This window comes from Camelina sativa, chromosome 12 (genome assembly GCF_030686135.1).
Source record: "Camelina sativa cultivar CO46 ecotype springtype chromosome 12, ASM3068613v1".
Taxonomy (NCBI): Eukaryota; Viridiplantae; Streptophyta; class Magnoliopsida; order Brassicales; family Brassicaceae; genus Camelina; species Camelina sativa.
Genome location: NC_141891.1, coordinates 35,904,038 through 35,916,754, shown reverse-complemented (window position 1 = coordinate 35,916,754; position 12,717 = coordinate 35,904,038). Strand labels below are relative to the sequence as shown.

Sequence of the window (12,717 nt, the reverse complement as noted above, 5' to 3'; positions counted from 1 at the left end):
AGACGAAGATTGTTAAAACAAAGTTTAGAAAATCATTCTTGGAGTAAAAAAAAAAAGAGACCCAATATATACAAAGTTTTGACCAAATCGAGACATATGAAATTGAGGCTCTAAATCACACTATAATTCCACATCTATCAACAAACCTTGTAGTCTTTGATAGGTTAGCAGGGACCTCAACTTCAGTGGTTACTGTATGGGGATCCATTATAAAAACAAAGGATGTACGTTGAATCTACAAGATAAACGTTATGACTATGTTAATTAATTATTATATCTTTGAATGAGAAACCAAGATCTAAGAGGAAAATTAAAACTGAATATAATATCATATGATGGAAGTTAAAAAGATAACGAAACTAATGAAACAAACTCATGCTAAGGTAATGTGGCAGCTATATTCGCTAACGTAAACATGAAATTTTTGATAGATGTGCGAAACTATGTATGTTGAAAAAAAAATGTCTGTTGAGACCTGATTGGTAAGAGTAGATGCACCGGGAGAACAGAGGGATAATCGTCGGCTAGATTAATATGAAAACTCTCTCTCCACTCTTTTTTTTTTGTTTCTCGCTAACTTTTGTTGTGTACTCAAAACATAGCTCACCTTATATATATACAAATTTATTTATATATTGTTTACGCGCAAAAATAGATAATATTAATGGTATATAAGATAGTCAATATTAGTTTGCCAAAAAAAAAAGAAAAAAAAAGGGAAATTACCTAGAATATTACATAAAAGTAGGTTTATTACTAGACTAACACGTTGAGATTTTCGACTTACTAGAATAACACAGAAAAGTTTGCAAATTACTTCTATATCTGAGTTGTGTGTTTTATTACGTTTTATGCCATTATCTTTTAAAATGAAGATCTTAAAAGGGGAAAATAAAAAGATCATAAACCTAAGTCGATCCCTTAAATCTTTGTGTTATTTGTCTTACGATTGTTGGGTTGAGATCAGCTATTTTTAGATAGCTTGCGGCGTGAAAAGAATCTGTGTGGAGGACGTTTGGCTGGAGGACCACTGACGGCGAGTTGACGGCGAGGTGGTTTGAAGTAGAGGAGGAGGGAAATATAGCGATTTGCTCAGAGGTAGATTTCTATATCGTGGTTTAGTCTCTATTGCTTACTGTTTTCTTATACCCGAGTATTACATAGTAGGCCTTGTATATTGTATGTTAGTTTTCTGTATGTTGTTGAGCTCTGTTTTTCGGAAGATATTTGTGTGACTTCATGTTGCTTCGTTGCTAATCTAAGCAACAAATGTTTTGTGATATTGAATTAATAACTAAACTAAAGCTTCTGTCGTAGATATGGGGTCAAGCAAGAGATATCCAAGTAGGTTGTATGGGGTTGGTAATTTTCCACTGCCGATGAGAAGCATGCACCACGATTGTAGTTTGTCCAATCTTGGTGGTTTGAAAGGCTTTGTTGGTGATGAGGTGTATGACAAAATAAGAAAGAATTCGCAGCTGGGAGTTCTATTGGATCTAGCCGAATCTGACTACCTGTTTTGTGGGAAGACCATCCATTATCTATTGTCCAATCAATTGGCAATAAACATTCCTTCGGAGGTATGGTTTTTGGTTGGAGGAAAGCCGTTGAGGTTCTCTCTATATGAATATGAAGAAATTAGTGGTTTGAATTGTGAGAAGATTGATGAAACAGAGTTTGAAGTCGATCATACACCTTTATGGGCGGCTTTAAAGGTGAAAGCTTTTAGTGGACCCAACTGGGAGGAGCTAGTTGAGGGTTTGAGAAGCTGCCGTGGGTGGTCTGATGAAATGAAGACGCAGATAGCTCGGTTGTATCTTGTTCATGTTGGAGTGCTTGGTTTATCAAGGAACAGTCGGATTCCTCTGGAATACGCTAAACGGGCGTTGAATGAAGAAGCATTTGAGAGTTTTCAATGGGGTAGGGTTGGATTCAAGAGTTTAGTTGATTCCATCAAAGTCCTTGGGTTACCTAACAATGCTTATACCCTCCATGGATGTGTCCATGTATTGCTGAAATGGGCATTTGAGAGCGTGAAGGTGCTGGGGGCTAGCTACGGGAATGTAAGAGAAGGTGTAGATTTGCCTCTGTTAAGGTGGAGAGGAGGGAGGCCAAGGAAGGATATCGAAGCCTTCATATCCGGGAGCAAACTCCTTAATAATGGGGAGGTATGCCTTCAGCCTTCAATTTACGTATACATTATTTGTCTGCATTTTTTCTTTGTGATAGATTATTAAAAGTTATGGTATCTGAAATGCAGCTTCAGGTGAAGCATTTAGTACCTCAACCTTTGGAGTTTATATATCCAGATTGGCCAGGACAGTATTGTGTGTATGGTGTAGGAGAAGGTTTGAAGAAGAAACTGGATAATCTGCTGTTAGACGTGATCAATGGCGAAGTGGATGAAAGAGAATGGGATTGTGTAAAAAAAAAGAAGGGGGAACATACGAAGAAGAGGGAGAGGAGGCAACATGTTGCAGGGGTAAGTGACGATGATTTCCTTGAAACAGCCCCAACCAGCATCCGTAATGTCCCCAATAATGCGAAGGAGGAGAAAGAAAGTGTTGGGGACAAATGTTCAGCAGAGAAGGCGTCTGGAGATAAGCATTCAGGTGTGCAGGGTGAAGATGGTAGTGGAAGGTTATTTACTATGGTTGAAACACTAGGGGCGAAAATGGATAATATTCAGATATCGTTTTCTAGAGCAATAGCGGAAGTTGTGTTCAAACTTCAAGGTATGGAGAGTAGGATGGGTAACTTTGAGAGTGACGTTCAACTATTGAAGAAAGTTGTTATCAACACAACGGATGGAGGAGCGCATACGCAAGGACCTCTTACATTAAGAAATGACGAACAAAAAATAGAGGAGGTATGATCTGCGTACCGTATTGATAAAATTGTTATTATATATCTATTGTTCAGTATGAAGTCATTGTATTTATCTATTCGAGGAAACAATATCAATTTCAGTTTTGTGAAGTTGTATAACTAATTTTGTAATTATTTTGATATATGATTTTTTTCGTACACACAATTTAGCAATTTGTATACTTTGTCTCTAGTTTAACAGCGTCATATTAAATTTCAAATGTCTTGTAAATAACGTCAAATACATGTATTTTGTTTCAAGTCATGGCTATATCAGATAAAGTATTCGGACAAGGATGGTTATAAAGTTGCTAGTTGTGTTAGGAATCCGTTAGCCATTAAGGATAAGGTCATGTGGTCTGGGAGTATTAAAATCGAACCAGAGGACAGTGTAGAGCGAATTCCAAAGCAGATGGTAGACAGTGTACAGCGTGTCAAAAGAGTACAGAGTTGGGAGACAGAGGAAGGCGATAAAAGAGCAAAGTATAATGACAAAGTTGATGGAGCAGGTGCTCAACCCGTTCCTATTAATGTTATCCATCCGGTAAGTGGTGGTAACCCTCGCTCGTCGGATCGAAAGTGCGAATCTGTTGTGGATTTAACCAATGAGACCAGGAGTCATGCATCGTCTCATACAGTGAAAGATAAGGAGAAAGCCAGGTATTTTGCATATTTGTTACAAAAGGTGTTTCCTCCATCAAGAGAGCTTGATCTTCTATTAGTCGATCCAGTGGGCACCAACCCTAATGACGAATCAATGCGAGCTGCATTAATGACCCGACGTGAAAGCAACATTGTAGTCCTATCTCCCGCAGTGTACGATCCTTTTAGTGAGGCAAGTCCTGAGAAAATTGCGAAGCTGATGTCCTTCCTAACTGATGATTTGTAAGTCTTCATTTAGAGTTGTATATAATTAGTGTCTATATTCGGATTTGAGGACTACGATCTATAACTGATTTGTTAATTTTGGTATTCAGGGCTAAAGTACCTTCCACTGGAAATGCCGAATTTTATTTTTGCCTCCTGACCCCTAAACAATTGTGGCCAACTACAACATTCGGGTGGTTATGGGATGCGGTAAGCTTCGTAGCTTAACATTTGACGCAGTTAACTATGGTATACTAATGCCTGATAGATGTCACTCGTGTTGCAGCACATGGTTACATGTATGCATATGTTCCGTATTAGGGGGACGCAAACGCCATCCCCATATAAAACAGATCGTATTGCTTTTCTCGATCCTTTGTTTGTTAGTATGTGGGCACTCGAATTCCCTAAAATGGAAGCCTCTAATCAATGGGTTTTTGGAGAAGGTTGTTTTGAGACGTACGTGGGAAGGCTGCCAAAATACGGTATGACAAACAAAGTGTGGGTTGACGATGTAGACACCCTGCTCTTCCCATACAACCTCGATAACAACCATTGGGTAGCCATCGAAGCTGACTTAGTCCAGCGGAGGCTAAGAGTTTACGATAGCATAAACAGCGGTAGAACCGACGAGAGTCTACAAAAGAAGTGCAAACCGTTCGCAAAAGTGATTCCACGCTTGATACAAGCATATAACCGGAGGTACAAAGATGAGCATATCGGGGCGGCGGCATTTAGTTACTACCGGGTGAAAACACTCCCACAGAACTATCAACAAGGTGACTGTGGTGTGTACACGTTGAAGTGCTTAGAGTGTATAGCTCTTGGAGTAAATTACACAGGCCTATGTGATGCGGCCATGCCTTCTATTAGGATGAAACTTGCTGCAGACGTGTTTGATGAGGTCCCAGACCGAGACTGATTTCTCCAACTAGATGCTACGTCGGAGACAGTAGATTATCCGGAAGCTGAGTTCAACTCGGAATCAAAAAGTTGAAGAGGTTCCATGTACATTACCGGAGCAGTATGATTTTGCAAAATTTAAGATTGATTTTACGCGTGTTGCTAATAGAAGATGCGTGTTTGGTCATTATTTTGGTAACATGTGGGATTTGAGGATGTCGTTCTTAGATTTTCCGAGGTCTGGTCACTCAAATAGCTCCTATCGGTTGTTTGTAAACCCTCTTCAGGTGTAGTGTTTTTTGTATATTGGAGGGTGTAGATATGTATCATTATGACGTCTTTCTAACCAGTATTAGTATATGTTAGGCCTTTATCAGATGTGTACGTACCATCAACTAAGTAACGGCCTTATTATGGTCTGTGTACAGACGTACGTATATTCATATATGTACGTACCATCAACTAAGGAACGGCCTTACTATGGTCTGTGTACAGACGTACGTATATTTATGGTCTGTGTACACACGTACGTGTATTCATCAGTGTACGTACAATCGTTTTTTTACCGTTAATAGACTTTATTTTTATGTGGATGGTTGGTGCTTAGTTTCTATCCATTATGAGCACACTAACTTGTCCCTACTGGTAATCCTATGATATGATGAGCGAGGCAATTAAATTGTATTGAAAGTCAGCGAACCATAATCATCCTATGAGACTGTTACGGATCATATGGACCACCTGTGTGAAAGTAATAAGTACAACCAGGGAGAATGTTTATTCGCTACTTAATTTATCGGACCAATACCAGCTTCGTAGACGTCCATCGCGAACTTCTTTCGGAAATTGTCAATATTGTTGTCGCAGATCTTCAAGCAATCAGTGATCGGTTTACCCATGCTCAACAGTTCTAAAAACTTCATAGTAAAAGGTCCACAATCTCCCGTCCTCAAGTTTTGTCCTACTAGGCTAACCCTTTCAGCGGTAAATGGATCGACATGGTAGTTGACATCGATAACCCTCTGAAGTAGGTACGGTATCATCTGACACACCGGCTTGATCCGGGACATTACAAGGGTTTCTCTGGTGGAGGTCATCAAAGGATCGTAAATGGAAACATGTCTCGTTATAAGATTTATGCCCACTCCTACCCAATGCTTAGATTTCCAGTTCATTGGAGCATATATAACGTCGACATCTGTAACCCACTTCAACTTTGGTTCGTGGTGCATCCTTTCCCCATTGACGATGTCAATGAGTACTTCGTCCCATCTGAAATTCCGTTTCGCTGTGCTCCTGTTGAATGCTTGGAACCTTCTTGTCAACTCGTAAAACAGAACGTCGTCCAAAATTACGGTCCTTTGTTTTATCATTTCTTGTCCGTTTTTGTGCCACAGCGTTAGGGCAATCATCTCCATGTGCTGCATATGCAGTTAAATGCAAACCCGTTGTGAGATTTAAATCCAACAAGAAACCATGAACACACCAAAATCGTGTAGTTAAAGTTTAAAATATGTACATGACTATGGACCCATTTTTGGGACGATATAAGAGTAGAGAAGAATAGGATATCTGCCTTGCGGAATCCGAAAAAGGTGTGTACCCTGTGCAATTTTTTAATTATGGATACCCTATATTAATGATTGAGGATATCAATATGTCATCGGAGTAATATATACTACACTTACACATTATCTTGTTTTATCAACTCGGTGAATTTGGCAAATTTTCCATCAGCAACATCTTCCATAGGGTCGTATGAAACCGACCCTGCTTTTATCACTATGGCTTCCGATGGTTGACTCGCATGTATCTCCATTATCAATATTTCAGCCCGTCCTGTTTCATCCACAATTATAACCGTCTGCGGCACTAAATTGTCTGACTCACCGGGAATACATTCCTCCCCGGGACTTTGATCTGGTTGACCTCTAGTCTCTTTACAGCCCTCTTCGACATCGCTTTCGTTGGGTATTGCTTGGTCTCCGGCCTAATAAGATGCACGTACATACATTAGTTGTGACGGGAACTGGACCATGTCAGTAGACACTATAAATATGGCAAATATTCGAAATAAAAAAAATAAGTTTGCACAATTGGAGGTTAACTGTTGTTTCTATTTGTACATGTCCATCAGTTTTGTTACAGCCCTCCATGCCATCGCTTTCAATTTGTAGTGCTTGGACTCCGGCCTAATAAGGTGTACGTACATAGATTCATACTTACGTACACAAATGTCACAAATACTCAAAATCATCAAAGTTAGACACTTGCCTCTTGTTCACCGTCAACTGCAGTTTCATTTTCTACAGGTATTTCGGTTTTGTTACAACCCTCATCTGACTCGCCTTCCTGACGTCTTATGTCCCCTCCGTTACTGTTAAACCAGTCGAGTTTCCCGCCTTCTTGATGCAGTTCTTCCCCATCCTCCTATTCAAAATAATGAAACTTTTAAGACGCGTGTTCGTAGTAGGTCCGTTGCTATAAGCAAAATTTTGCACACGTGTAGATTAGAGGAGATAAACAAATAACCGAATATATATGAAACCCACAGATGGTTAACCCTTTTAGGTTACTTCCTGACCTACCATTTTGTTACAATGCAGATCAGGTTCCATTTTAGTATTCAGCTGCAGCAATATCTGTTCAATTAAAGGTGGACAATGCTTTATTACGAATTTAGTGTTGTAATCTCCATTCCGTGTCAAATACTTACATCGGATACGAGTTTAGTTGGTGATAACTCGACAGCAATGTCCCCCGCCTCACAATCTTGGCGACATTCATTAACTCCATTGTCCGGGGATGGTTCGTTCAGGCCACAGTCGTTATTATCGGTTACCCACTCATTAATATGAGTACGGGTTGTATCCTACGGTCAAATATATAAAGCGTATATGATAGGTGCATAAGCATAAACACCCCCATTACGTTGATTGAGTCGTATTCTAAAGAGGATCTTGTTGTCCATTACCTGGCCTCCAACTAAAGAGTCACCACTTACAGTGTGTTGACCATCTATGGCATCCTTCGAACCATCATTATTCCGATCACCCTGTGCACACCACGAGAGCAACATAAATTAATATATGTAAGTAGTGAGAAAATTACTACCCTTAAGCTATTTGTCATATCAACCTTAGCAGTGGCAGCGCATCCCCTGTTTCTGACCTTCTCTCCCTTTTTTTTCATAACCATTACTGAACTCATTCTTCTAAACTTTATAGTTTTCCCTCTTTTTTTTTTTGAATACTTCTTCTCTGAAACTGTATGAGAAGCGTCAGAAGGTTCCCCATGTTCGTTTCTTTTAACCTCTAATAGTGCAGCTCTTATCTCCTTGCGGATCTCTGTACGTACGAAAATCTCCATGTTTGCCTGATTGTCCTTCATCAGAGCTTCTTGTTTCCTGTAGAACCGGTATAGTTCCGCCTTAAACCTTTCAAATTGGTCATCGTCCAAACGTTCATGAACAACGTGCGTACCCCCCGGTCGCGCATCAGTTCTCGTGCTCTTCTCTTTCTTATTGTCAATTGTTGCGGTGTCTGCTCTTTTCCTCTTCCGACAGTCAACTGTAACTATATCACTAATTAACCATTATTTTTTTAAAAAATTAACTTTATAGTGCATTCCTTTGTAATGTAAAAATGTTTTTAATACCTTTCTCTTCGGGACGTGTCTGTTTTGGACACCTATCATCACCTCCCATCCATATTGCCTCATCCCATTTGTGGCCTGCTTTAATAAGATTTTCATTGTTGTCAACTTGATGGTCTTCCTCTTCGTCACGCCACGCCAATTCTCGACTACCACAATGCTCCCCACTACCAACCATCCGTCTAATAACCACCTATAATATGTTTACAAAAATATATACATTTTACGGAACTTATAGATTCAGGTCGTTAACGTATTATATCTGATAGACAAGGGATATGTACATACCTCTTTAGCAGCCTCGCATGCGAAGATGTCTGCTGTCTTGATTGGCCGCAGTTTAGCCAGATTGTGGATCGATCTTTGATTAAACGCCTGATCTTGAACGTCAGATGGTACTAATCTTGCAATTGCAGGGACAGAATGGAAAGCCAGCAGCTGGAGTGCTAGAGGAAATCCATGAACAGCAACTGATTGTTGCTTGAAAGTTTTTACTAAGCTGTCTACGTCTGCTGGACATTTAAATCCTGTTATACTCTCCAGCGTCCGTTCAAATGACAACCTTCCCCATGGATATTTAAAAAAAAAATCAATATTCTTGGTCATCTCCACTGTCTTCAGATCTGGTTTTACTGGTTGTGTGGCGCATGTTAGAACTCCATCAACTATTATAATCAGCGCTAAAGCTAGTTTCTGCCACGTTTCCATTTCATCAGTCTCCAACCTTTTTACCAACTCGGAGATCGTTGGTTCCATGTTTTCCCCGAATAGAACCTCCCAAACAGTCTTACATCCTTTATCCGTTTTTGTAGCTCTTTCCACATCTCTCTTTTTAGGATAATTCCCACATTCGAGCCCTGTCAACTCTGCAAATTCCTGTAAACCAAACTTGATTGGATTGCCACCAAACACAATCCACATCTCATGCCGCTTTTTGGTCACCAATTGACGGCAAACAAATCCATGAACAAGTTTCCCGGAGAACGAGATCTTGTTAGCAGGGATACGAAAAAGCTGCCCAAATGGAGACTCTAACAAGTTTTCCATTTCCTTTGTTCCACTCAGCACCCTCGATATTGTAGAAAGATATTCCGGTTTTGAATACGCATTTATCTTCGTTTTGAGAGGGTAACGGTCAAGAGCAAATAACCTCCTCGGTAGATCCAAACTCAATTGAGGAACGATCTCTACAGCCTCGGGATCCATCCTATCACCACGAAGTAACCCTAATACCATATTAATATGTACGTACACTAAACCAATTAACCCTAATACCAATGTCTACCAAAGTTCACTTCTGTTGACGATTAGGGTTATTTAGCCTCTGCCCGCCGCAAATACAAAACTATTCATTGATTTCACATCCTGGGCTACTCAAATCGATACTTAATTGTAATTGCTATATACTCTTCCAACGTAATATAGAATTTGGGGGAACAATCCCTCTTCCAATTTAAAGTAGGAAGTGAAGACAAACACTTACCTTCTGATTCAAAACCGGTGATGATAGAGGGATCAAAACTACTCGCCTTTTTCTGATTTCACCCGACCTCTGTAATCTCTTCTGCCTTAAATGTTCCGTCGCCGACTTGTAGGGAGTGTCGTTTTTGTAGTACTTATCCCAAATCTAAACACCTTGATTCAAGAAATTGGGAGGTAAAACAACCCTATCGGACAGAAGATTCCGCCGTCGCAGCTGAGGTGTGAGTTTTCCGTCTATTAGCAATAAAGAAGATTTTGCCTCTACTACTAAACTATTTAAAAATAATTTTTTATTTATACACAGTGCAATGGCTGAGCTTGTCTTTAATTATTTTTATTCATAATATACAGTTCTTCAACGTTATTGGTTCATTTGCACTATATATCAGCCTTTATCTGTGAGTTTATACCAGATGAGATCTATTCCTTGATGTTTTATAAAGTTTTACATTGAGTTGGTTTGTTAAATGAACCAATATATTTTCCGGCTATATATAACGTCGACTATAGGGTCATAATTAAGTGGTGCATGCGATGTATCGTCTTCGCTTAACCGGCTGTTACACGTGTTAATTATCTAAATGCTATGTATCTGTCTGGATTGCAGTCATGACGTTTGAAAAACCACAATATGATACATCCGTTTGTGTTTGTTCGCTGCTTATATAAGAAGACAAATTCACACCCAGTGAACTATGTATTCGTCTCTCAAAAACAAAAATATCACATCGCTAAGTAAACATAAGTGCAACAAAGTCATGGTGCATTTCGACAGGCTATCCGATCTCCAGACGTGGCGATCTGATTGGAAGGTTTCTGTTAAGATCATCCGCAAGTGGAGAAAGAGAGAAGCGAACATCGTCACCTTTGAAATGGTTGTTTCGGATGTTTTCGTAAGTGACTCGTCTCATCATCATATTATATGCACTTAATATTAAATGATACATGTACATTATGGTTGAACTGTTTTCCCCCACCGTAGGGAGATAAGATGCAGGCAACAATCAGCGAGGACCTGTTGCCCCAGTTCTGTGCGGAGATTGAGGAGGGTTTGTGGAAAACCTTCTCTAATTTCGTCGTCACTGACGACACATCCGCTGTGAAGGTCGTGGCTTCCAACTACCGGATCAAATTCGCTGCTGACATGGTTGTGGACAACATTCGTTGCTTGTCGACCAATCACTACATCGATTACGTCCCCTTCGACCAAATTTACGAACGATGGCCTCGTTGGACCCAGAACTGCTGCTTAGGTAACGTTGCATTGTGTTGTTCCGGTTTGTAATATCATATCCAGTACCATAATTCTAATGACATGACACCATAGACACGATGGGGCAAGTTACTGACGTCGAACGAAGAATATTGGTGGACGATCCAACTGCTCCACGTTTTGCCGAGAGAACCCGGTTGATACGGTTTTCATTGACGAATCTTGAGTGAGTCGTTTTTGCGATTATTAGCTTTCACACACTTTAAAGATATATCGGGATATTAACGTAAGGTGTCTCTGTGTGTAGGGGTCATCACTTGCAATGTGTGGCGTATGATGAGATGGTCGATGATTTCGTCCGCAATTTTTGGCTATGCGGAGGCAAACCAGTTGTAGTCTTGCGATTCTAGAGGCCCAAGTTTAAGGATGGAGGTACTGATTAGGCAAACGTATTTAAAACAATTCACCTTTTAATTATAAGATTACTGCATAAAACTAATTTTGGTTACCCTTTTTCCTTATTTTTCCACACCGCAGGAGGGATGGAAGTGGTTAGTCAACCGGGTGTTTCTAAAGTGATATTTGAACCACCCTTCCCTGAGGTTAGAGATTTCAAACTCCGGTTGGAATACTTCGACCAGCGCGAGCCGAGTCAAGACGATTCGTAGCCTATGTTTCCATTTGTCAATGTTGGTTACATTATAAACTTCTAAACCACATTGCTGAACTCTTTATATTATCTTTATTACCTACATCCAAACAATCTATCTAACGTGGATAGGAATATTTTGATGTAAAATGTTTTTGTGTAATACGCATGGTTAATTATATATATTTATTTTAATTTGGTTAGCATGTTCCTAATACTGCCAACCTTTAATGTTAGACGTATGTGTACAAACGTGTACAAATGTTTATGATTAATTGGAAGGGTTTGGTCGATAATATTAACACGACAAGGTTCCAAACAGTTTTTTTTTTTTTAGACGACAAAATATGTCACTAAACCAAATATAACGTTTATAACTTGATTTCAAACAATTAACCCACAACCCAAAATACTACTCTAATAAAACGACAAAACTACATTAAGAAATAGGTCATTGTTGCTAGTATAAACAAAGTCGCAACAAACACATTGGTCAGTTTTAATTTCATAATTAATCCATCACTCTTGTACGCAATCAACGTCTTCATCCTTTCCAACTCCATCTGATTTTCCTTGTGCATATTTAGATGTTAGCAATGTCCTCTTTTTGTGCCTGAAGCGTTTCACGCAAATTCAAAGTACTTAACTTTAGAAAATTTTCCTTCACTGTTTCCAGTTCCTCCATCATAGCTTCATCCCACCATTTAAAAATGTGATAGTCCCCATCCTGCATTAATTTAAAAATAATTTTTTACACGAAAGTTAAGTTATGCAAATAAATCTGATCTTTAATCAACTTCGGCGAAACTGTAAATCACTTACCTCTCTATTTCTACAAGTGTAGTGAAGCCTCCCTGGGTTTGTCCTTGTAAAAGAAGGTTGTAGGTTTGGCGTTTCACCACAGTAACAAACAGCCGGGATCCCATACTCCGCATCGTCATACTCGACTGGACTCGTGTTTGGCAAAGAAGACATTAAGAACGAAACTGATAACGTAATTGAAAGAGTGAAAATAAATAAAAGAGGAACTTTAAATTATTATCCGAATATCCAACTCTCAAAATCTAATCCAACATCTACA

General features: G+C 39.4%; 3 protein-coding genes across 3 annotated transcripts; 2 read left to right on the top strand and 1 right to left on the bottom strand.

The window, feature by feature from the left end:
• The first annotated feature begins 1,319 nt into the window (after window positions 1-1,319).
• On the top strand, window positions 1,320-4,657 carry LOC147933139 (uncharacterized). The gene is made up of 7 exons (XM_087477316.1): window positions 1,320-1,580; window positions 1,662-2,168; window positions 2,261-2,420; window positions 2,511-2,869; window positions 3,146-3,753; window positions 3,846-3,945; window positions 4,022-4,657. The coding sequence occupies exons 1-7, from the start codon at window positions 1,320-1,322 to the stop codon at window positions 4,655-4,657; spliced, it is 2,631 nt and encodes an 876-aa protein (XP_087333442.1).
• A 3,875-nt stretch (window positions 4,658-8,532) lies between these two features.
• On the bottom strand, window positions 8,533-9,528 carry LOC147933138 (uncharacterized). The gene has a single exon (XM_087477315.1). The coding sequence runs from the start codon at window positions 9,526-9,528 to the stop codon at window positions 8,533-8,535; it is 996 nt and encodes a 331-aa protein (XP_087333441.1).
• A 1,004-nt stretch (window positions 9,529-10,532) lies between these two features.
• Window positions 10,533-11,655, top strand: LOC147933137 (uncharacterized). The gene is made up of 5 exons (XM_087477314.1): window positions 10,533-10,667; window positions 10,757-11,027; window positions 11,102-11,213; window positions 11,295-11,368; window positions 11,525-11,655. The coding sequence occupies exons 1-5, from the start codon at window positions 10,533-10,535 to the stop codon at window positions 11,653-11,655; spliced, it is 723 nt and encodes a 240-aa protein (XP_087333440.1).
• Window positions 11,656-12,717: the final 1,062 nt, after the last annotated feature.

Bases quoted from the DNA above. Each gene is read 5' to 3' on its own strand.
- LOC147933139 (XM_087477316.1), top strand. From the start codon at position 1,320: ATGGGGTCAAGCAAGAGATATCCAAGTAGGTTGTATGGGGTTGGTAAT. The intron at 2,870-3,145 runs GTATGATCTGCG...TGGCTATATCAG, and splicing joins ACGAACAAAAAATAGAGGAG to ATAAAGTATTCGGACAAGGA. The intron at 3,754-3,845 runs GTAAGTCTTCAT...TTTGGTATTCAG, and splicing joins TCCTTCCTAACTGATGATTT to GGCTAAAGTACCTTCCACTG.
- LOC147933138 (XM_087477315.1), bottom strand. From the start codon at position 9,528: ATGGTATTAGGGTTACTTCGTGGTGATAGGATGGATCCCGAGGCTGTA.
- LOC147933137 (XM_087477314.1), top strand. From the start codon at position 10,533: ATGGTGCATTTCGACAGGCTATCCGATCTCCAGACGTGGCGATCTGAT. The intron at 10,668-10,756 runs GTAAGTGACTCG...CCCCCACCGTAG, and splicing joins TGGTTGTTTCGGATGTTTTC to GGAGATAAGATGCAGGCAAC. The intron at 11,214-11,294 runs GTGAGTCGTTTT...CTCTGTGTGTAG, and splicing joins TTTTCATTGACGAATCTTGA to GGGTCATCACTTGCAATGTG.